At 46.9% G+C, this 24,959-nt stretch overlaps 1 protein-coding gene across 1 annotated transcript in view; it reads left to right on the forward strand.

Annotated features, from left to right (window-relative positions):
- The window catches only part of LOC146769237 (solute carrier family 12 member 6-like), a gene marked incomplete at its 3' end in the record, with an annotated part of 601,402 nt that overhangs the window by 337,663 nt on the left and 238,780 nt on the right, over positions 1-24,959 (forward strand). The window contains exons 12-14 of the mRNA XM_085640509.1: positions 19,372-19,546; positions 20,154-20,272; positions 21,082-21,180. Of these exons, the coding sequence (XP_085496635.1) occupies positions 19,372-19,546; positions 20,154-20,272; positions 21,082-21,180 (393 nt within the window). The remainder of the gene's footprint in view (positions 1-19,371; positions 19,547-20,153; positions 20,273-21,081; positions 21,181-24,959) is intronic.

The following is a 24,959-nucleotide window of genomic DNA, read 5'->3' on the forward strand; positions in this document are numbered from 1 at the left end:
AGCGAATTTTACCGATTTGCTATTAAGGACTCGCTAAATTGAATGTAGGTGGGAATCGCTAAAATATTAGCGATTCCTTAATATTCCTTAATAACGAATCGCAAATTGAGATTCGTTAATAAGGAATACCTACCCATTCATTCCTATGGGCTAAGAGGCCCATAGGAATGAAAGGGAAGATATTCACTATTTGCGATTCGGTATTAAAGAATCGCAAATAGCGGGAGCTATTTCAAGGGTGCCAGGGTGTCAAAAGGACACCCTGTTGCACTCCTTAAAAGTGCATGTGTCCACATGTGGCGCACATACATGACCTAAGGGCATGGATGTGTGCCACATGGTACTTTTAAAAAAGCAAAAAAGTGCTTTTTTAAAGGAAATCGCTAATTACCACCAACTTGAAGTTGGTGGTAATTAGCCATTCCTTAAGGCTGAAGTGCACTTTTTTTTGTGCCACTTCCATTGCATTTAAGGAATCGCAATTTCCGATTCCTTAAATGCAAGAGCAAAATAAGGAATCGCAATTTTGCGATTCCTTATTTTGCAAGTAGGTTTACACTCACCTACATTGCTCTCAGCGAAATACCGGTAGGTAACGCAGAAATTCTGCGAATTGCTGCGTTACCGCTCGGTATCTGGCCACCTACATCTGGCCCTATGTGCCTCTGGGGGCAAGCGCAAATTCAAGATTCTAGATTTGGTTTTCCGCCATGTTAGCTGTAGTTGTAGAGGGCTGTGGTTCGATAGTGTACGGCCAAGGTATTCTGCATGAGACACCCTGGGGAGGGCCTCGTGGGAACAGTATATTAGGTCTATTCTTGTGTGTAAGTTGGAGAGTCCTGAGTAGTAGGAGAACTCCCTCTGAGTAGGAGATATGCCGTGCCATGCATCCTGCAAGTGGAGAGTGGTGTCCCGTGTCTCTGAGTGTTGTGACAAAGTGATGGATTGAGCACCTGGGAGCGGAAGGTGTGAGCGGTCCATTTCTAAGTCTGGAGTGCAATTAAAGTCCCCGCCCCAGTAAACTGGTGTTAAGAGATCGTGAAGTTGTGCTGGTATCAGCGATAACAGGAATAGGGATTGACCGGAGTTGGGAGCATAGAGTGAGAACAATGGTATCGGCTGGCCATCTAGTACCCCCTCTAATATCGCGTAGGGCCCATGCGGGTCAATGTGGGTGTGGAGCACCTCCATTGGGGTACCGGGTCCCACCCATATCAAAGCCCCTCTTGCATATCCGGAGTTGAAGTGAGTGTCTGAGTGGACGCATGGTTTTCTTGAAGAAGCGCAACAGTAATCATACTCCTCCGTAAGTATTGGTAGACCCGGTGTCATTTGCATGTCCCGCTAAACCGCGAACATTCTAGGTCAGTAGCAGTATTTGGGTTTCCTGGATGCCCATGTGCGTAGACTTGATATAAAGAGACGGTCTGAGTCCCGTTGGGTCAGTAGCGTGTCCCCTTCCTGCACGTGTGTGTATGTATCCCGCGTGCTGTGCGGGCAGTTGTTTGTCCTGAGTAGTGACTACTATTTTGTAGCACAGACAGCGCTACATAAACAATAACAATCCCCAACTCCCATTCCCAGGCCTATGTGCCAGCGGGCAGCCGGCCATCAGCACTTAACTGCAATACAATTGTACTTACGATTAAAGAGAGAAAGAAAGGAGACAAAAAGATAAAAGTATTGATGTGGCTTCTGTGTCAGTCACACAAGGTGTGAGTCCGTCAGTGATGGGGTGTCCTCCACCAGGTTCATCCTCTGACCTGGATGTTGATGGGGGTAAGACTCCACATACCTTTCGGCATTCCTCTCCGCCTGAGCCCTCTCCCTCGCAGCTTGGTCCTTGCTAGGTCCCTGTTGACGTCTGCTCCATTGTCCGCGGCCTCTCTGTGTTTGCCACCGCTGCCGACCTTTGGTCGTTACTATCTTGATGGGGGCTAGGCCGTTCGGTTTAATCCAGAAGTTGGTTTTGTCTTCATGCTGTATCTTAAGAGTGGCTGAAAATTGGAGGGCATAAGTCACGTAGTGTTCCCTCTGGGTTTTATTCAGTTCGAGGAAGAAGGACCTGCGACGTTGTACCGCTAGTGTGTATTCCGGGTTTATGTGCATCAGGGCGTTTTCGATCAACCAAGGGCTGCATGCTCTCATAACGTGCAGTATATGATCTGTAGTTGAAGAGGCATGCCACCTCAGGCCTCGGCAGGGATCCTGGTCGAGGTGGGCCACCCAGCACTTTGTGGGCCCTCTCCACAGAGAAGAATTTTGATTGTTTGCCCTGTAGGACCATGTCAACAAATCAAGCCTCGAGGTAGATTTCCATGCTTTGGCCCTCACCACACTCTGGGAGGTCCACTATATGGACATTGTTCCTGCGGGATCTTCCTTTTTGGTCCTCCACCTGGTCCCGAAAGTATTCCACCTCCTTTTGTAGAGTCTTAAGCTGTTTATCTGTTTCCTTTACCGTGGGCTTCAGGGCTGCCAGCGTTGACTCAGAATTCTCGACCCTATGTTTAAGTTGCTTATGATCTTCTCGCATGAGACCCATCTCATTGCATAGTGAGTAAATCTTGGGTCCTAGAATGGATTTGATATCTAGGACTTCTGCTTTGAGTTCATCAAAGGAATGTAAATGATCAAGTAGTGCTTTTGGCATTTGTCTCTGTGATCAGTCCGCAGGGTCGGGGGCGCCCCCTGTTTGTGCTTGGGCCTATCCAGTTTATTTTTGCCCATCTTGAGGGAGGTAGTGTTTATGTTCTCAACGTTGGGTTGTGGCCTTGTGGAATGTAGAGAGGGGGCACCTCCTATTTGAATCCCCGCAGGGCCCGGTCAGTTCCATGGGCTGATGCTTCCGTCCCAGGCAGGGGGACAGTTCTTAACCCCTCCTGTGTGCGTGGGACGTGGGGGAATAGTTGCTTAGATTACACGTCACTGTAGGTCCCCCCCGCCCCCACCTGATGACCGCTAGCCTGCCATGGGGCTCTGTGTCGCTGAGCCTGAAGTCTGGGGCTTATTGAAGGTGAGGGATGGTATCTCTTGGACCCCAGCCCATGCTCCCCTCTGATGGGGCAGTAGTAGTGGAGGGCTAGAGTGGAGTTTTCCCTCCTATTCCCCCTTAGCTTTGTATACAGAGAGATGGAGTTCTTGTGGCACTACCATGGCGAGCGTAAATCCAAGTGCTCTCATGTAATTTTGGGCCTTTAAGGCCTCAGTGTGCTGCTTTTTCATGATGCAGACATGTTGATGGAGCAGTAGAGCTCCCCAGTACTTCTTTGGAGCCAGTCTTGCTCAGTTACAGAGAATTATTTTCCACTGTGGGCCAATCTCTTGTGTTGCATCTTGTTGTTCCTGACGTGGAGTCTGGTCATTGGGGTTGGCCTCCTCGCCCAGGTCTGGGGCACCTGACAGCAGGAGGCGCAGCTGGCCATCTGTGCCTTCCCCCCAGGGAGGTCACACTATTTCAGTTGAGGGGGGGGGGGCGAGGGTGCCAGGTGCCGGCAGGCAGCACAGTTGTCCCCGGATCAGGAGCATCCGGCACCTAAGGGTCCACACTCAGGCCTGCCACCGTAGATTCTCCATCGCAATCGGCCCACCGCGGTAGCCGAGGTTTACATGATATGCATAGCACCTCTGGGTCGTCGCTGTCTCCGGGGGGGCCACATCTCAGCAGCATTCCCGCTAATGTCCCGCACAGCTCTGGCCGTGCACGGCCATGTCGGCTCCCTCCGCCAAGATCTCCCCACTGGGTGCGATGCGCCTCCCAGTTGGTGTCAGAGGTCGTGGCGCACTGCCACCACCCATGTCGGACGCAGCAGAAGTGCCACTGCTCGTCGCGGAACTGCCCCCTGCGGGTCCAAGGAGCTCCCCCCAATGATGAAGGGCAGTCTTCCGACCTTTGGGCTCCCGTGGAGTGGCGCTTATTCCAGGATGTTGAGTGGACCTCAGCTGAGCTACTCAGTGCGCGTCCGCTCCGGTCGTCCATCTTGGCCATGATCCGACAGGTTTTAAGTTCTACTTCTTGAGATATCCATGCACACATTGTCCATGCAACAATTGTTTATCGCCTGTAATGTGAAGGGAAATCCTCTGACACCTCTGCTCTTCTCAGCAGTTTACACTTCTTTTACTAGTTTTTGTAGATGTAATCCATTTCTGCATGTTGCCTACTGTATCTGTTCCAGATGATAGGATTGCACTTTAATTTCTTTTTCCTTGTATTGTTTGTGACTCACTTAGGATGGTTCTCTGGGTAGCCGGCTCTGGGAAAACTCCAGTTAACACCATTTAATTCAGATCTACATTATAACCATGTCTGATCCTCCTGCTAAATAAATACATTTACGATTTAGCATAAATATTATTCTTGGGATATGTTTTGGCAATCCATATTCAGAAGGCATTTATCGTTTGTATCCCAGCTTGTGCCTAATTGTTGTGAAATGTTCAAGTACGTTTCAGCAGAAACCACAAAGAGTAGGAAAAGTCTGTTTTCTTTCAGAGAGAAACGTTTATTAGGAGTGTTTTTCCTACTTCTGCTTCTAAAAAGATGCAAAATTATATGCATGCTGTTGTACCAACTATTCAAGATAAAAGGACATTTTAGAATTTAAATAAAGGTCTACTTTGTGAAAATAATGCCATTGCCCCTTGTTAGGTCCTCAGTCTAGTTAATGACTAAATGGTGGTAAAATCGTGCTTATTGTCACGTCCTGGCTAGCTTGAAATCCATTTTGTCCCTAGCTAAGAGTAGAATTATTATGAAGTACAAGACGGTAGTGTCCAATTAAAACCCCCCTTTCATCACTGCTGTGACACTTGGCTCCCCCGCAGTTAGATGTCCAGCAAACGTCTTGTCATCAATTCTAACAACGATGGACCTCTTGTATAGGAGATCCCTGGAGTCAGTGGCCCATCCTCTTATCCTCTGCATTTAATCAGCAAAATATTCTGTGTCCAATTGTGTACCACCAAAACTGTTCAAGAACCTCCAGCTCATGTTGAATACCAAGGGGCTTCCCTACCTTATTTTCCTATTTATACAGGTCAAGAAGAATCATGTAAGGATATGTTGTACGATAATGATAGCAATTGGCAGGGGAATTACAGTGCTCCGGGAGATGAAGAATGGGGACGTTGGACCACCCATTGCAGATCTGCTGGTTCACCAAAATATTTGAAAATGGCTTTCATTGAATAGTGGATTTCTATTACATTTTCCTTTAGTGCACAGTAGGGAAAATAACTATTTTATCAATGGCTTCAAAGTGAAATCTTGCATATAAAGAGACCCTAGTACATGAAGACTTTTGGGAAGAAAGCCGTGATGACTCAGGCTCTAGGACAACATCCCTCTTGGTTCATAGAGTTGCTATTGTTCACCCTCTTCCAAGATATCTACTTGCCTATGCACACTCATCCCAAACAACTGATATTTCTTCAGTTTTTTGTCACGTTGGACACCTTGAACTTTTAAATATTGCACTATTTGGATGAGTACCTGCAAAATTAATTGTTGGTGGGATAAGCAGAGATCAACAACTGCAATCCTCGCTCTTCTGCATTGAAAGCTAAACAAGCTTAACACTACGGTTTAGACTGAAGTGCTCCCTTCTTAAGACAACAAAATAGCTGGAGACTTGCAGCCCAGATCAAAAGCCATTCATCCCGCAAGCTATGGAAGTACAATTTCATACCCTGGGCCATATCCTTAAGCACTCCACTAGTTACTTTTGAGTAACCAGGAGGCCACACCAAGAACATCTGGTTAGCTAGTAGCAACAGATGGAAGACTATTTGCAAGACATAGTAAAGGTTATGGGAGCCTAAATTAGGTTAGTCTCATAGCATCATGCTTTCAATCTTTCCATCAGCTTCTCTTTTGAGCAACCTCAGTTTACCTTAACAGTTTCCCACTTAAGTATTCTGTCCACAAAGGAAGGCACCTGCACATTCTTTAATAGATAAATGTGTCAGAGCGGAGTTATTGACACAGCTGTGAAAACCTTTTGGCCCTAAATTGATTGTCCTTCATTAAGGATCCAGATGAATAACATGACCTTCCTCTTTTAGAGATAAAACAAGGGGGCATAAACTGAAGTATACTTTCCACCGAAGCATAGAGGTTATGGCACTGGGGAGTTTAGAACAAGGTTTCCGTTTTGAATGAGCACTTTCAAGGCCTCACCAACAACCTGGCAGAAACCCTCATCAGGTACAAAAGTTCTTCCTACAAATGGAAGCTAAATGGTTGACAGGTAAATTATGTCTTCAGCAAGTGTAGAATTCTTCTTGGTCTGTTTGCAACAATCAAACAATTGTCATTACAGCTAGCTGCTTGCCTGGAGTTTGAAACGCTCCATATCACTAAGGATTTTAGGAACATCCGCCAGGCAGTTAGAGCAGAATCGCCAAGAAAGCTATAACAGTAAAGTGAAAGGGGTCTGTCACCAGTTAGAAAGTAAGGGTCTGCATCCAGTTCTGTCCGAGCTCTCCAGCTGTGGCATAACGTCCGTCTTTGCACACTTTGACCTCCAGTACTAGTTGATCAGGGTGCATGTTGCTGGTATTTTAAGAAAAAAGAATAGAGCCAGACTCCAACTTGCTGGTATTTCAGTGCATGCTAAAAGTGTATGAAGACCTCTTTTGCACATTTTCACTGGTTGTGTAAGCGCCATGTAAATGGAATTTCAGTATGGTTCATCCTAACACAATAAGCATCTTTTCTGTACCGAAGAACCCTAGGTCAATTGGTCTTAACCTGTGGTCTGGGCATCTTTGGGCATTCGTGAAGCCTACTCAGAGGGCCCAAAACGTCTTAGAAAATTAAATAATATTAACAGATTAATAAATTGTACACAATTAGAGAAGTAAAATGTGCAATTGAAAATGTTATTTTAAAACATTCTGTAAATGCCTAGGAATTCAAAATTGGAAGCTAAAAAATAGTTCATCAAACATTCAAACAGAACATAGTATGTATGATAAGTGGCCTCAATTGAATTTAAAAAAGCTCCAACCTTCATAGTCTTATGAATTAAATAACATTTGTCATAATTTCTATATTTTTTGTGATGATTGCTTGTTTCTGTAATGTTTTGTGGTTAAAATTCTAAAAAAAATGCTTAAACGCTTAGCATGAGGTCACAGGCTTCCAGTAATTTCTCAATGGGGGTCCCTAGATTCCAAGATGATTCATTGGGGGTCCCTGAGGTCCAGCAATGATTAAGTCGGGGTCCACAGAAGTCGGAAGATTATGAACTACTGTTCTAGGCAATGCTAAGAAATAAGCAAATATGTATTACATTTGACCTTAAAGATTTTCACCTCAGTCACTATTTAGTTCTTTCCACTCTCTTTGCAGAGCCATCATTTTAAGCAAATCAGGCTCTCTATTACGTGGAAATGAAAAGATGCCTTAAGTTCTACATAGATAGAGCAAATGTTTTTAGAGCATTTCCTGGACTGTTTGTCATCTTTGGCCATTTTCGCAAAGAGCAAACAATTTAAAAGTAATATAATTGATAAGGAGGTTGTAGCCTGCATAGCCTTCTGCCATAGCAATGGCGATAAGGATGTTTATCTCTTAAATGCTCTTAGAATTCCAACAAAGGCAGGACAGCTAGAGTTGCAGACTTTGTGCGAGTGCTATTACTGGATATCTTCAAAGCAGTAACTTGGTAGATGGGCATTACTTTCACAAACACTCCTGCTTGACCAACCCAGTCTAGCGTTTGACAGATGACGCTCGGGAACCATCCAGGTTTTTTTTATTGCACTGCTTCCCTTACGGACAATAATTAAGGAACTGTTCATTCTTATCGATAACTACAGTTGTATATAATTGGAATGTTTCAGACATTCTGTGTGACACTATATGTTCCCTTAAGAGGAAATAATTAAAATTCAGCCCAGAATGCAGAAGTCAATCTAGCCAACCTCAAATGCTGTAATTTATAATACATTCTTACTATCAGTCCATGATGAATCAATAAAGTACACCCTCTTAAGATTCTTTCTATCTCTCTTGCTCTCTCTCTCTAATATATATATATATATATATATATATATATATATATATATATATATATATATATTACCTACTGGCGGTCGCCAGTAGGTAGTTATAGTTAGGACCCTGTTTCCATAGGAAATCCGCAACATTCTATTTGGAATAACTTTGGCGCCGGTCGACGAATCCTCGCGAAATTTTCAAAATAGGTGGGGCGCTACGCTCCGCTCCTACCCTGAAAGTCTCGGGGGGATTCGTCAAGCAGGGGCCGAGAAAAAAGGGGGGTCCCAAAACGCGTTTTCCCCATGCATTTTTCCATAGGACCTTTAGACACAGCTACAGCCCGAACGGCTGAACAGAATTACTTGAAATTTGGCAGAGAGGTAGCCATAAGGTCAAGGAAGTGCCTTTTACAGGTCTGGTGTAAATCTGTTCAGTATTTCCTGAGAAAATAGCATTTAAAAGCATATATATATGTGGGCGGAGCCTAACCACACATCTCATCCTGAGATCTGATTGGCTGTCAGCACTTCATCCAAGAAGTGTTGGCAGCCATCTTGGGACCAATATACATGATAGCACCTCATTAAAAAGCATTGCAGTTAATAGAAGGTTTTAAGACTTTATTTACATTATAAATCATTTGTTGATGGTACCATACTCATTTTAGGAATTGTGGTATGTTCTAAGGTGATTTCACCATGTGAAAAAGCCTTCTGCTGGGATATCATGATTGAGAGAAAAATATTTTCTCATGCTTTTACCACAGAGGTTTGGAAGGTGATCTATAGGCTAAACTGAGAGCTTATTTTCTGTAAATTCACATTATCTTTCTCAGTCATGTGAGAATGAAGTCTGACATTCTCAGTAAAACATGTACATCCAACAAGGGCAGAGACTGTCAGTTGATTCCTTTGTGTTCTACTGCAGCTTCCCAGAGTGTTCCAAAGAACTACTAGAGCGCTAACAGTCCTACTTATGATAAACGTATGGCACACCTGAAGCCATCTTGCTTGGATTAAAGTGGTAACTCTTAAAACATTTAATTTAAAAAGGAACAAAATGAGGGGGTTCATTTTTCCATAAAAAGTATGATTAGTGCTGCAGAAAGAAAAATTAGGGCACATTTTGAGTGACTTCTCAAATCCTCTTCTATTTCATTAAAAAATTCTGACATGCAGACTGAAACATGCACTTTCAATACCAGCAGCAGTTTTCCCTGGTGAGCAGTAGCTTTACTACAGTGATCTAATGAGCAAAAAGAGTGCTAACATTCTGAATTTATGGCAAATGTGTGACACATCTGAATGCCTTCTTGATGGAATCAAAGTAAAAAACTGAAAGTATTTCCTACTGAGGAGACTGCAGTAAATGAGGAAATATATATATATATATATATATATATATATATATATATATATATATATATATATATATATATATATATATATATATATATAAATAACCTGGGTTCATCAAGTCTTCACAATCAATAAATGTAACCTCTTGTGACTAATATCACACCCAGATATCAGCCAACGTTTGGAAGCCTTGTGTGAAAATCTAAGCATATCCTTGCTGCTTCCATACCAGTAAATAAGGTAATTGGAATTAGATGCTTCTAACCAAGATTGTGATGATCAGGAAGAACTGTCTCTGGCATGTAAAATAAGCTTTTCAGTTTGGTCTCAAGTATTCTGATTTCTGGTAACGCGTCATGCTTAGGTCGACAGATATCTAAGGCTGCTTTGAAGAAAGAATCATTCCTACTCATCAGTCTGGCCATTCCCAAACAATAGGAAATCCATCATTCCTTAGTGAAAAAGAATATTTAGAACTATATATTTTAATAAAGTTGTCAGCTGAGCATTGTGTGAGGAGAATCATCCCAAGTTCAGCCTGAATGAATCTCATAGAGATTGTACAGAAACCCAAAGCCTGGTTCAGGGATTTAGAAATCATATTTCATAGAGTTCGTGATTCTACCTATAGGAAAAGGCTGAATAAGTGTGACATTTGTAGAAGGATAGTCAGGAGAAGACACCTTCTCTTGAAAAAATAAATTGCTGCAGGGCTTGTGTTTGCAGAAACACCTGAATGAACTACAGTGTGTTGTGGACAGATGATGCCAAAGTTGAGTTGTTTGGCTGTAACACATAGGAACATATTGGGTGAAAATCGAACACTGCATACCACCACAAGAACCCCAAACCAACCATCAAGCATGGCGGTGGAGTCATGATGATTTAGATCTCCTTTGCATCGACAGGCACCAAATGCCTCGCAGTCATTGTTCCACCATTAATTCTATGTCAGGACCGGAGGCGAGGATTATGCTATTCTTTCTTCACTTTATTGAAAAGCAGCCACTTTAAAGTCAAAACTACTTTTCCCATGAACAATAGGGAAATAACATCAAAACAATAGAGTGCCAACAGATAGTGTCCCATCCATTGCACCAATCAGGAGTCCTCAGGTAGCTGATAGTCCTCTGTCCCTGACTATGCTTCCTCTTTCTTTGCTGCTTGCAGCCAAGATAAGTCTCCTTTTCCTTGTATTGCTTTCTGATGTAATTTATGGTATTGCTTAATATTGTTTTTCACCAAGATTAGTATTATCTGCACTGTTCGATCGTAGACTTTGTTTGTTACACGGCTTGACAGCCTGCGACGTTTCTTTGTGTTGATACGCGTTATCTGCACGGAGGCTGTCAGGGGCGCGCGCGCGCCATATTTTTCATTTTAAACGCGCGGCGCCCGCTTTGCCTGATAAACGAGTTTTTTCTCAGGGATAATTCAGCTGCGAGTTCAGCTGCGAGTCGCCGCTACTCGGCGCCTCACTCCGGCCGTGGGAGTCTCCCTGCTCCCTAGCGGCCGTACCTCAGAGGGCGCCTGGGAGCGTCTCTGATGCGGCGCGCGCCTGGGATTCCGCACATTCCTGAGCACGTCGGATCCCAGGCTGCATCGTCGCGTGAGCCTTGTCGCATCTGCCCTACACCCCTGACAAGAGTCTGTGCTATATGCCTTTAGGCATTTTTTTTTTTTTATAATTTCCTTCACACGCCCCCTTGATCGCCCGTTTTCACAGGTCTGTAACTGCTGTTAAGCAGTCTTTGGCAGCGTTTCACTGCCTGGGGGTCCGTATTCTATAGGCCAACAACACTCTGTTTAGAGTCTGTAGTACAGATTCAATCTGCAGGGATCCATTGGCTGGCAGACTGCCCAATTATATATATATTTGCACCAGGGCTGTTTGGGTCCCAGGCTTTGGGCCTTAAATTGCGAGCACTGCACGGCCATATTACCGGCTGACACCCAGCCCCCCTTTATTAGAGGTTTACCTCCTAGTTTCTACAGCCCTAGTCATCACTTACCTGTTATTCTACTTACCTCTCCATGGAGAACTATCAAGAAGATGTCTATCAAGACGATCAATGGGAAGAGGACCCACTTGCGGCTCTTCCATGGGATGATGACTTTTATGATGCGGTTGATGACTCTATACATAAGGCGGTAGAGCAGGCCATTACCCCTCTTGAAGAGCGACTGTCCCGAAAAATTGACCAGGCCTGCGAAAAGCTAGCCAGAGCCACGCAGGCTTCGTCCAAAGGTCTTTTCCCCAGCCGTCCGGCCTCGGACATACACCAACCACCAGCCAAACGTACTAGGGAGGCGGGGGTGGATTCTCATGCTTTCAGCCGCCTTAAACAAGCATTTCTTGCAAGTTCTGTCCCGCTGGCAACCCCCTCTACTTCGGCAGACGGGGACCCTGGGGACGCGGACGCCTCTCCTGAACAGTCCTGTCCCTGGCTTCCTTCCAAGTCAGCGCCAACCTCTAGCGAGCCAAATTTGTGTGCGGACATGCTGGACCCGGACGACGTCTTGCATCCACGCTCCTCTGACTGGCCCCCTCCGAGAAGGTCACCCAGTATGTGGCCAGCAGGATCCGGCGCCCTCTCGAGCCAACAGCTCGAGAGCCCCTGCCTCTCCTTGGAAGGGAAGGTAGCCGCCACTCCTGAGATTGACCCCAGAATGGCTACCTTTTTACAAAAATTTGTCAAAGACCCTAAGAAAGGCATCGACAGGTCCTGGCGTGCCTGTCAAGACAAACTACTGGCTGTCTTGGGGCCCGCTACCAAAATCCTAGATATGGCCGAAGAGGCCAAGGCCTCGGACTCTCTCATATCCCCCGAACATCTCTCCTCCTGGGTCCAACGTGTAGTGGTGTTCCTCGGGAACGCCAACTGCACGCTTTCCACAGAGCGGCGCAGGTCGCTTCTAATCAAGGTTGACCCCAAACTTGGGGACCTGGCAGACACTGAAGCGGGACCAGTCGCACAGGCTGGCCTCTTTAGCGAATCCTTTATCAAGGAGCTAGGGAGGTTTGTTAACACCTGTACCTCCCTGGATAGAGCGCAGACTTCCATCAGGAAGGTGTTTCGCCCTCGGGTTTTCCGCGGGGCCGGACGAGGTAGGGGCCGCTCGTCCGGCCGTCCAAATCAGCACAGTGGGCAAGGCTCCAGTCAAGGACAATATCAAGATCAACCCCGCTTTGGGAACTTTTACCCCACCGATGGACGCCGAGGCAACAACAGAGGTGGCAGAGGAGGAGGCTGATCCAATTCTTCCGGTGAGTGTTCTCCCTTCTTCCCTTCCAAAAGTGGGGGGGCCGCCTGGCGCATTTTTTCCCACTGTGGACTTCCATCACGGGGGATGCTTGGGTTCTGCAGACTGTAAGGGGCTTTCACATACATTTTCAGGGGACCCCTTTGCAACGCACTCCTTCCCGTCCACTCTGTTTTTCCGAGGCAGACGCTGTCCTGGTCGACCAGGAGCTCCATTCTCTTCTAGACAAAGGGGCAATAGTAGAAACCCTGCAGCACCCCAGAGGTTTCCTCAGCAACCTCTTCCTCGTAGACAAAGTGGACGGGGGCCAGCGCCCGGTCATCAATTTACACGAAATCAACGAGTGGCTAGTTTATCGCCACTTCAAGATGGAGGGGATCCATCTTCTTCGCGATATTCTCTGTCCGGGTGACTGGATGGCGCGCCTCGACCTCAAATACGCTTACTTAGTGATCCCTATCTTTCCCCCTCACCGCCGATTCCTGCAGTTCCTTTGGCGCAACAAGACTTACGAGTTCTCCACTCTCCCATTCGGCCTGTCCTCCGCTCCCTGGTGTTTCACCAAGGTTCTGCGGCCGGCGATAGAACGTCTTCAGGCGTCGGGCATGAGACTCATCGTCTATTTAGATGACATTCTGCTAATGGCGCAGGATCCTCGAACCCTTTCTCGGCACCTGCAAACCGCGGTGGATCTCCTTCAGAACCTAGGGTTCGTGATAAACGAAACCAAGTCCACTCTGGTTCCTTCCCAAAAAGTAGTATTTCTCGGTTTCTTAATAGACTCAATGGAATCTACTCTCAGCCTTCCTGCTCGCAAGATGCCGAAAATTTGCAACGAGATTCGGAGGGCTTTATCCCTGACTCAGATTTCCCTCAGACAATTAGCTCGGGTGGTGGGCTTACTATCTGCATCCATCCAAGCTATCTTCCCGGGCCCGCTTCACTACAGAGCACTTCAACGTCTCAAAGCGGCGCATCTCCGCAAGGGCCGATCATACTCCCACAAAGTGGGTCTGACACCGGAGGCCAGGGAAGAGCTTCAGTGGTGGCTTTCCAACATGGAAGCCTGGAATGGTCAGGCCATTTTCGGGTCCGCGCCAGACATCGTTATCGAGTCCGACGCGAGCAGATCCGGCTGGGGCGCGAAGTGTGGCGACTTCACCACGGGGGGTGTGTGGTCTCCGTCGGAGCAACAGTTACACATCAACTGTCTGGAACTTCTGGCTGGATCGTTCGCGATCAAATGCTGGACCAAGGACTCGGTTCACTCGTGCGTCCTTCTCAAGATGGACAACATCTCGGCTGTCTGCTATATCAATCATCTGGGAGGCACTCACTCCAGAGCTCTTTTGAACCTGGTTGCGAACTTTTGGCAGTACTGCCTGGATCGTCAGATCTCAGTCACGGCGGAGTACCTACCCGGGCAGGAAAACCAAGTGGCAGACTTTCACTCGTGCCACTTCCACGATCTGAGCCTCTGGAAACTACACACGGGGGTATTCGCGGATCTCCAGAGTCTTTGGGGTCCCTTCTCTGTAGACCTCTTTGCCTCTCGCCTAGATCACCAGCTTCCCCGGTTCTACAGTTGGAGGCCGGAACCTCTGGCGGAGCAGACAGACGCGTTTCTCCAGGATTGGCGGTCCGAGATGGCCTATGCCTTTCCCCCGTTTGCAATGATAACTCTGGTCTCCGCCCAGGTTCGACGCCAAGAAGCAAGCATTGTGATCATTTTGCCGATTTGGAGGTCGCAAGTATGGTTTCTGGTTCTTCTGGAACTTTCCTGGGATTCTCCAATCCTACACTCCCCTCTTTCCAGCTCTTCTCAGTCCGGACGGGTGTCCTCACCCGTTGATAGAGCAGGGCTCCCTGGCTCTCATGGCATGGCGGATTACAGGGGAAGATGGGCGGTCCCAGGCCTTTCGGGAGCGGCTGAGAGTATCTTTTCCAGGGCCTGGGCAGACAGCACCCTCAAGCGTTATCGGTCCACCTGGAGAAGGTGGTGTCGTTGGTGTATGCGACGGAGTTTCAATCCCGTGGCAGCTGATGTGTCTGCCATCTTTAATTTTCTGGCTTTCCTAGCAGAGGACGGTCTCGTGTACAGAACCATCAATACCTTAAGGTCCGCAATTTCTGCTGGTCATGCTTTAGTTGATGGTTCACCTGTTGGAGAACATCCTTTAGTTTGTGGTCTCCTTCAGGGTATACGTCTCTCGCTTCCCCCGGAACCTCGTTACTCTCAGTTGTGGGATGTCAACAGGGTGTTGAATCTATTCCAATCATGGCAACCGAATAGATTCCTCTCCAGGAAGGAACTGTCAGCGAAGCTAGCCATGCTACTGTGTCTGATCTCTTGCAGACGGGTTTCGGACGACAGAGCTCTGGATATGTCCGGCAGAATGTTCTCCCCCGCTGGTGTAACGTTCACCATTCGTAGGCGCACTAAATGCGGTACGACTTCTGTGTCCTACTCCACCTTTCCGGACTCCCCGAAATTATGTGTTGTTGCGTGTCTCAAAGCTTATGAGGAGATGACAGAGGAATTCAGGGCTCCTGGGGAACGCCAGTTGCTCATAGCACTATAAAAGCCCCACAAGGCGGTGTCTTCCCCCACGATTGCCCTTTGGGTGCGCTGGATAATGCAAGAAGCAGGCATTGATGTACGAGCGTTTGGTTCTCATTCTACCAGAGTGCTATGGCCTCTAAAGCTTTTACCCTGGGAGCTCATCTGGAAGACATCCTGAATGCTGCGGATTGGTCTTCAGACTCTACCTTTAAACAGTTTTACTTCAAACCGGTGGTTTACATGGCTCATTTGGTTGTGAGCAACCTTTAAACGAGCATAATCCTCGCCTCCGGTCCTGACATAGAATGAAAAATTTCCTAGCTAACGTAACGGAAAGTTTCAATTCTATTAAGGACTCAGAGGCGAGGATTATCCCACCCAGGGTACAACTTCGTTGACTACCTTCCCTCCCTCGTATTTGAGTAAGTACGATGTTTTAGTACTGGTGTTTTGATTCCAATGTATTGTACTTGCATACATACTTTGAAGTTTCTTTCCTCAGGGCTAAACCTTAGCCCTTACTGTCGCTCACGCTTTTTTTAATTTCCAGGGGATTCAAGCAAACAAGACTCCTGATGCGGGTTCACTGGCTGACCGAGCGACGAAAGAGGAAGCATAGTCAGGGACAGAGGACTATCAGCTACCTGAGGACTCCTGATTCGTGCAATGGATGGGACAATCTGTGTGGGCACTCTATTGTTTTGATGTTATTTCCCTATTGTTCATGGGAAAAGTAGTTTTGACTTTAAAGTGGCTGCAATTCAATAAAGTGAAGAATTGAGTAGCTCAATCCTCACCTCCGAGTCCTTAATAGAATTGAAACTTTCCGTTACGTTAGCTAGGAAATTTTTCATTCCTCTCTACAACTGCTCCTTCCGAGGAAATTGTGAGAGCACTTGTCCAACAGCTAAAGCTTAGCTGGAAGTGGTTACTGTGAAATAATTTTCAAAAAAGGCTTCTAGTGAGCAGGATTGGTGGGTCAGTGCCACAATGGATAAGGCATTGGCCTTTTAAGCCAGGGATTTTTTTTTTTTTATTTTTTTTTTTTTTTAAAACCTTTATTTAGCACTGTGTACAAAACAAATACGGGCCTACAACCATCCAGCCGGCCTCGACACTTCTGAAGCTTGATAGCAAAGTATACGTCCACTCGGTGGCACGGCAGCACATAAAAGCATACGACCTAAGTTGCAAAAAACCCCACGTGCACCGAGTGGCAGGAGACAGTAAGGTTAATTTTAAAAAGTTTTAAATGTAAGGAGATACAGAGCTAGAACGGATCAGTGCACAGAACAGACGATCATACGATAAATGGGTAACATTCAACAGGAGAGTCAACTAACAGTGAACACATCTAAAATGGCGGCACGAAACTATAATACCAGGATATAGATACGCAGCGAAGTGTGCCTCCCAGCCGCTACCCTCCTAACACCTGTCCCCCCCACTGACCCTGGAAAAAGACGTAGGAAAAAGACGGAAGAAAGAAAAAGAAGGCCCATAGCAACAAAAAACGTACCGAAGAAGACCCCCCACCCTACACGCATGCCGAGGCTATGGCCTACCCCCCCCCTAGCTACGTGTCTGTCGCCCCATAGGAACCCGAAATATAGAATTAAGGAAAGAAGAAAGGAAAAAGGACCATAAAGCGGGGAGGAGCCCACCACACTGCCGAACTCCCGGACTCCCGCGCCGCCCATACATCCTGCGCCATGTACAGCACAGTATCCAAAGACCCACGTAAACCCGGTGGTCCCGAATCAATAACACCCAGCACTTCAGTACTTCACAAGTCCTCCCCCCGGCAGAAGAAGGAAACAGGAGGCGAAATCACAGCGACATGTAACAAAAACGGGTCATTAAAAACTACTCGTCCGAAATTGCAAAACGTGTATCAGTCCAGGGCCCCGTATGCCGATCCAACCAAAGCGAGAACAGGCATGCCATCACCCCTGTCCGGACCGGCAGATATGATTCAGGCCCGTCCATTGCTGCGAGTCACCTTCAGCCAGGGCAAAGAGACAAGATGGCCGCTGTCGAGGAAAGGGGACAATGAAGACGTATCGTACTGCAGGGTCCCAAACGCAGCAGTAACATGCCACAGAAGCTCCAGCGATAGGTGCATTCAGGGTAACATCTGGCAAGGGAAGTAAAAGGCTAGGTCTCAACAGGTAGTTCGTAGGCAGAGTCACAACGTTCAAAGTGAAGGGTGTCCCTGCAACTGTATCCGTGTCGATGGGTTGACGCGTTACATTGTAGCCAGGAGGACTCCGCGCCACCGTCCCCCCACTCTGCAACATGGTTTCACCTCCCGGAGAAAACATGGGCGGCGGGGGATCCTCCAGCCGGGAACGTCCCGTTGCAAACAGTGCCTCATCGATTCTCCGGGTCAGCGCCCGGCAAGTACTCTGCATTGCCACTTTTAACGCCACGAGGGCGGCCAATACATCCCCACAGGTCGGGTCCCTCTGTACCAAGCATCGGGCCGCACTGTCCCGCTGCTCCTCCGATGCGGCAATCAGCTCCGGGGCACATGGGCGCGCAGACACCGTGAGTCCAGGGTCAGCCAGCGTCTCAGCAAGAAGAGCATGCGCCATTGTCATCTCCACTGCGGGCAATTAGTGGCGGGACAAAAATGACTATGTATACCGGAGATCCGAGGATGTAGACACCGGAAAAGCTTCGTGCTTCACTCGGAAACTGCACAGGGCGAGAGCGCCCCACGGCCACCGCGAGAACCGGCCGTTCGCCGCAGGAGGACACTTCAAAATGGAGTCCGCTCGCTTTTCTTCAGGGTGGCGGAGGGGAGCTAGTATTAGGGGGCTCCGACGTCGTCCACACCACTGCCAGCGCTCGGGGGAGTCAGACCCGGACGTAAGGGTCTGACTCCAGTCGCACGGCCAGCGTTTTCACCCCCGCGATCACCCGCAGTATTCCAGCTCAGCACCCCGTCCACATCCCTCGGCGTCCAGCGGCGGCCATCTACGCAGGGACCCGTGGGAGCGCCGGAGGTCGTAGTAAACACCGAGTCAGCTACCAAACCCGCCGACAAAGGTGTCAGGAGAACGCCAGTCACTTCAGTGCCGGTAATCCGCGGCGGTTGGGCGGCGCAGGTCAGGAGAATTAATCAGGATTAACAAAGGAAGCCAGACGGTCCACGGAGCCGGGAGCTCAGGCGTCCGTCCCGTCGGCCATCTTGGCTCCTCCTAAGCCAGGGATTTTGAGTTTGAGTCCCACCTGAGGTCTAGGCTTCACCCTTCTAGACGTTTGGAGAAACCTAGATATATTCTCTAGGCTTACTCTCAGAAGCTTTCTACAGATCAGGTACTTTAAATTGCCCCATTCTCCTTCTTCCTACTCAGTATTACCACTTCAGCATAGTGCAAGTATGATGACATAGCGGACTTCTGAGTTCTATCTTGTTAGCTACTTCGTTACTTGAGTCCTTAAGTATGGATAATACTAATAGTGAATTTATGCTTATGACATAATGAAAATTGGTTCCCTGTGGTCTGTTGTACCTCTGTGGCTTCAGTGCCTGATGATCTTATGGTTGATGACCTTGATCTACTGATCTTGAAGGCATTGGCTGGTTTTGAGGGTAGTTGTAGGAGATCATTGAGTCTGTTCTGTATGGTGGTTCTCCTTCTATACCCCCCAGCTCCCCACTCAAGGTATCCATATGGCTCAAGTGTTGGTAACTAATGTTATGTTGAATGTTTGCAATGCTGTTTTTATGTGGTCACACTTGTGACTATTGAGGCAGAATCTAACTCCCTGATTCTGTAATCTTTGTATTTTCTTTTTCTGTCATTTGTTTTGGAATCCAAAATGGGCGACATTAAGTAATAGAAAGTAATGCATAATCCACAGTAAATGCAGATTGAGGTTTATTAAGGCAATTTAGTTGATTTAAAGCCATGCTTGGGATAGCCTGCAGATTATTTAATCCAGGGAGCATTGAAGTATTCCTCCTTTTACTGCTTTGTAGAAGGTCGGTTTTTGATGCTTATTTTACACCTGCATTGGCTGAGATGGTCTACCCTACCTCATGGGTTTTCCATAGACTCGTTGTGCACAAGGCAACCAATTACGCTCTTTTGTCTGTGATGTATTATTTTAGAGAACACATTTCTAAACTGTCCAGCAAACACCAAACTCGTGTTCCCTTTCCTCAGGTTTGGCCATGCAGTGAACAGGAACTTGGTTGTTGGTACACTGTCATGGCCATCTCCTTGGGTGATTGTGATTGGATCCTTCTTCTCCACCTGTGGAGCCGGTCTTCAGAGCCTGACTGGTGCGCCACGACTTCTGCAAGCCATAGCCAAGGACAATATAATTCCGTTCCTGCGGGTAAGAATTCTCCATTATCATATTTTAACATCTGCCACAATGCCACCTGCCACTCCCCCTATGAACAAACACCCCTGTTCCTGCTGGTACGATATTTCCATCAGCATATTGTTTTTCAGTGATGTATGTGACTCTTGCCCTTTTTACCTTCAGCATTTAGACTGAAACACTTGGAGCACATGGTCTGTTTTTTAAGCCATGGTCTGTTTTTTAAGCCATGGTCTCTTTTTTTAAGCCAGATACACTGACTCGCCTTCAGTCCAACCAAATAAACCCTCATCTCATGCAGTCCTTAATGATTTCAGTCAATCTGACAAAGCAGAAAGAATAATCCAATAAGTGAGGGCGAAATCATCCAATCCTCTCTTTTTACCTTCACCTCACCGGGGATGACTCACTGACTGCCTTTGCATGCTTTGGAGCAATACAATGCCCACCACACACGTCTGACTAGGGACACTCATTTGCTAGTATGAGCAATCCTGGTCAGCACTTCCATGTGTGAGGTCCAAGCCATATTTCTTTCGAAGAGCACTCTAACCAGGTACACACAGTCTTCCATGTCTGAACTTTGTCCTAATTAGCTACTTATTTCTCAACCCAACAGGTCTTTGGGCATGGAAAGTCAAATGGTGAACCGACATGGGCGCTCCTCCTGACAGCTGCCATTGCAGAATTGGGTATCCTCATTGCTTCGCTGGACCTTGTGGCACCAATCCTCTCCATGTACGTGTTCTCGCATTGCTGTGGTTTAAATATCCCTTCATAGAAACCACAGTGTATTCATAACTCTCTTCTTTAGTCTTTGATGGACTCTAAACCGGGGAGATTAATTTGTTGACTAAAGCAGTTCATTTTCTTTTTTTGTTTAAATTTGTTTGAGTTTTAACATTTTAGATACAGTTTGACAAACTTCTATTCAAATTGCATGTATGATTTGCATAATTGAACATACACCAATGAGAATCTGCATAAGGAGAGCGCGCATGCCTTATATTGTTTGCGCGTCATATAACATGTATTGTGAGTGGTAATACTTAAAAAAACAGGGTATATATTAACTGGGGCATTTTTGTGTTGTATCATTTATAAACCAGTTCATTCTTAGATTCATGTTCCTCTGTTTCAATAATATTGTCATTCTGTGATGAGTTATTTCTTGTCCTCAAGAAAGGCATCACTGCATGTGAAGGATTCTTTGACTGTTCTCTGGAAGGATCGACTACAGGAATATTTGTAGCAGTAAGTGGGTAGATGAGTCAAATAAATGAGGTCGGTCTTTGAAAAGATCACCTTAAGCTATCAATGGAAGTCTATGGCTTTTGCCTGTTTTATTGTTACTATCAAGCCCGCATGACTACAACAAGTTTAGCAACCTCTGAAGTCTGTCAGCAGTTAGTGCCACTCTATTTTGTCTTGAAAGTAATATTGTTTTCGTGATAATGGTCTTAGACAGGTATTATTGATAGAGTGCCAAATGCGAATCTTAGTGCCGTTTTAATACATTTTGTATTTCTCTTTTTCATTGTCCCCAGGTTTTTTCTGATGTGTTACCTCTTTGTGAATTTAGCATGTGCTTTGCAGACTTTGCTCCGTTCTCCCAATTGGCGCCCCCGATTTCATTATTACCACTGGTAAGTGTTGTTGATTTCCAAATATTTTAGCACATTAGCATTGTGGGCAGACAAAAATAATGTCAGCCTCTTGCCTTTGGAACCTGCCTTGGGGTCTCTGATGCTGCCTTCCAATCCAGCTCCAATACCCGCGTCACTCCCTTCTTTGTGAACGCCACTCCCGACGTCACTGGAGGGGATTCTGTGTCGACCCCAGGTTACAACCCCAACCCCTCTCGACACCTACTAAGGTCACACTTTGCTGTACTCCAGCCCCAGGTCACATAAAATCTGATTTAGAAAAAATTCTTCAGCTGTCACATAACTGTCTTCAGTTGCTTTCTATTTCGATTCTGACCATAGCTCCAGTTGGAGCTTTCAATGGAGATAATGGGATGATTTACCCTGCATTATGATGGTGACAGTTAATATTTGGCTTTACAAGAGGCCGGTGGGCAGAATTCTTCCCCTGATACAGGAATGGTTTTCCCCCCTTCGGCTGTCAATGGGCAAGAGTGTTTCCTTTGTAGAAGTTATCAGACACGCTGCTGAGGTCCTGGATTGACAACTGACTTCTGTTGAGGTTAAAACAAATGTGGTTACAGAAATTCTTCAACTGCTGTTCAATAATGCCCTAACCAACACCCTTTTGGGCACTTGGACTAAAGCTTGCTCTTGCCCACTTTTGGGCACTTGTTCTAAAGCTTTCCCACAAGTGAACAGACAGGTGGCCAGACGCCACAGACTGATGCCTGGCAACCCTCATTTTTATATGCATCGTCCTCCGCCTGTGAGTTTTGTGGGCCAAGCATCCACTAGCAAAATTATTCTTAATGCTTTCACTATGACTCCCTCGTCCCCGGACAGGAAGTCGAAAACCATTGAGGGGTTTTGGAAACAAATGTTATTTGCGGTCAGTCTAGCCTTGAAGCAGGTCAAAGTCGATTGCTTACTGGGCCGTAATACGCATAGCAGCTGGGACATGGCCTGCAAGATGTTGCTGGCAGCTACTTAGGAGTTAAGAGCCTCTATGTCTCAAACCATTCAGGATGTGATTAAATATATAATTTGGACTGGCCAGTACACTATAGATTGTTTGCAGCGAGCAGTTGGCACTGGTGTGGTGCCACGCATTGATGAGATCTGCAGGCTTTTCTGGGGATGTGCAGGCATCTCCCATGGATATGCCTTTTTATTTTTACTCATTCCTGGTGGGCGAAAAGCTAATTCCCCTTTGGAGCACTTCAATAAAAGCTGGGCTACAGTGCACTCTTTGTGCCTTTTCGACCCCTGACAGACAGTTAACGCAACAATTTCAGGTCTTCAGGGCTCCTCCAGAGGTTTGGTGTGTAGAAAGTGCCAGGCTCCAATCAGCCCAGTTCTAGGTACCTCATCCCTTTCGTGGCCAGGTACGGAGACTGAGCTGACAACATGCAGGTCACCTGGGGCACTGATCGTCCCAGCCAAGATCCTCTGCGTAATCTGCCTCTAAACCACTTTACTTTGCCCTTAGCAGCACATCACCAGACTATGGGAGGCAGGACTCAACATTTTCTTACAGAGTGACTGTCCATCACAACTGACAGATGGGACCCCCCAGATAGTTGAACAAGGCTATGCCCTGTCTCTTCTTTCTGACCCACTGTATCAGAGCAGCACCTATCCATTTCACTTCAAGAGAGGTGAGCTCTTCTGTCCATAGATGCTGTAGAGAAGGTGCAAACGTCCGAGATAGGACTGGGTTATTTCTCCGCTATTCCTTCATGCCAAAGAAGCATGGAGTCCTTCATCCTATTTTAGATCTTCATCCTGTAATTGCCTTATTGTTCAAAATTCAAAATGCTCATGCTGGCCTAGGTTCTTGCTGCCCTGGATCTTAGTTAATGGCTTGTCGCCCTGGACCTGAAGGATACATACTTTAATGTGACGGTGCTGCAGCCCCAGAGACGGCACCTATGGTTCAAAGTCGGCCCGGTGCGTTTTTAATTTGATATGCTCACTTTCGGCCTTACCAGTGTGGGCGTTCACAAAAATGATGGTGGTGGTTGCTGCCCAATGTCTGAGGTTGGGGATGCCAGTTTTCCCCTACCTTGATGACAGGCCTTTCAAGACAGGCTCACTGTAGTAAGTAGTAGACTGCATAAAGACGACAGTGAACCTCCTGGAATCAGTGGGGTTCTCAAACAATGAGCCAAAATCATGCCTGCCTCCTTTGCAGAGGTTTTCTTTTACTGGAGCTGTTCTGGACACAGTGCAGTTCGGCGCCTTACCTCCGTTCCAGTGTGACCAGGACATTCAGGCTTTGATCCTGGTGTTTCAGCATCAGATCTGGATCTTGTTGAGAGCAGCTCTGAGACTTCCTGGCCTCGTGCATCCTGCTCATCCATTCCACCAGGTGGCATATGCTGACTCTGCAGTGGGATCTGAAGTCTGTGGGCCCAGTGCCAAGGGAACTTGCCGTGCATCATTCAGGTTTTGGAGGCGACTGCAAAAGACCCACAATGGTGACTACTTGTATGAATTCTAACCAGCAGTAGACCCTTCCCCATCCAGAGCTGGTGGTGGTGATGGATGCATCACTGCTGGGCTGAGGGGCCATCTGGAGGGCTATGCTCTCCAGTGAAATCACGGCTCCTAATAAATCTATTAGAGCTGCAGGCCATCCACCTAGCATTGAAGGACCTCTTGCAGTCTATCAAGGGAAGGCTGGTGCAAGTTCTCACAAATAACGCTACCACTATATGATACTGCAACAAGCAGGGCAGAGTCTGGTCCTGTGCCAAGAGGCTATGCACCTCTGGAACTGGCTGAAGCATTCGGGCCTCTCCCTGATCGTGATACACCTGGCAAGATCTTTAAATGCCAAAGTGGATGAGCTCAGATGGCAACACTTGGGGGATCACAAATGGCAGTTGCACACGGAGGTGGCGCAGTGTATCCAACATATGGAAGAACCCAGGGTGGGTCTTTTCACGACCGTTGAGAAAATGCAGTGTCAAAACTTCTGTGTTAGCATTCCTAAGAACACTCCTCTAGGAGACTCATTTAGCCTTGAATGGAGCTTAGGACTCCTGTATGCCTCTCCTGCCCCAGCTTCTGAAGATTAGGAAAGACCCGGTCCAATTAATCCTAGTGGCTCTGGATTAGGCCAGGACGATGTGGTACCCTCACCTACTGGGCATGAGCATCTGTCCTCTGATCAGGCTGGCACTTTAGGAAGATCTCCTGTTGCAGCAGCAGGGAAAGGTTCTGCACACAGACCTGCGTAAAGTGCACCTCCATGCTTGGAGATTGAGCGGCAGCAATTCATTGCATTCGATCTACTACCTGAGGTTTATGCCGGGCAATGGGTACGTTTGTAGCCTGTTATGGAGTGTGTAAAGCAGGTCTGTTGCAAGCCAAACTGCTGGATGTTTTATGGTTTGTTTTATATTTGTACCAGCAAGGTCTTGCAGTTGGCACTATGAAAGGTCATTTGTCTGTCCTTTCGGCCTTTTTACATTCGCCGGACCAGCCATCCTTCTGTATGTCACCTGTTGTAATGAGATTTCTAAAGGGTTTGATACTTGTATTCCCTCACAAACCATTTGCGATGCCACAGTAGGATCCCATTTTGGTTCTGATGCACCTCATGTACCGGCCCTTCTAGCCAGTCCATGGCTGCTCGCTGTGCCTTCCAACTCTCAACATTGCTCAGGGCAATCCCTTAAGATCGTCTCATGAGTGTGCTGCAAAGTGTCTTGTTGCAGCCGCCCACATCGCCTCTCTTCTAGACAAACTATAGCTGAGGGCCACCGCTG

Source organism: Triturus cristatus, unplaced genomic scaffold (genome assembly GCF_964204655.1).
Source record: "Triturus cristatus unplaced genomic scaffold, aTriCri1.1 SCAFFOLD_289, whole genome shotgun sequence".
Taxonomy (NCBI): domain Eukaryota; kingdom Metazoa; phylum Chordata; class Amphibia; order Caudata; family Salamandridae; genus Triturus; species Triturus cristatus.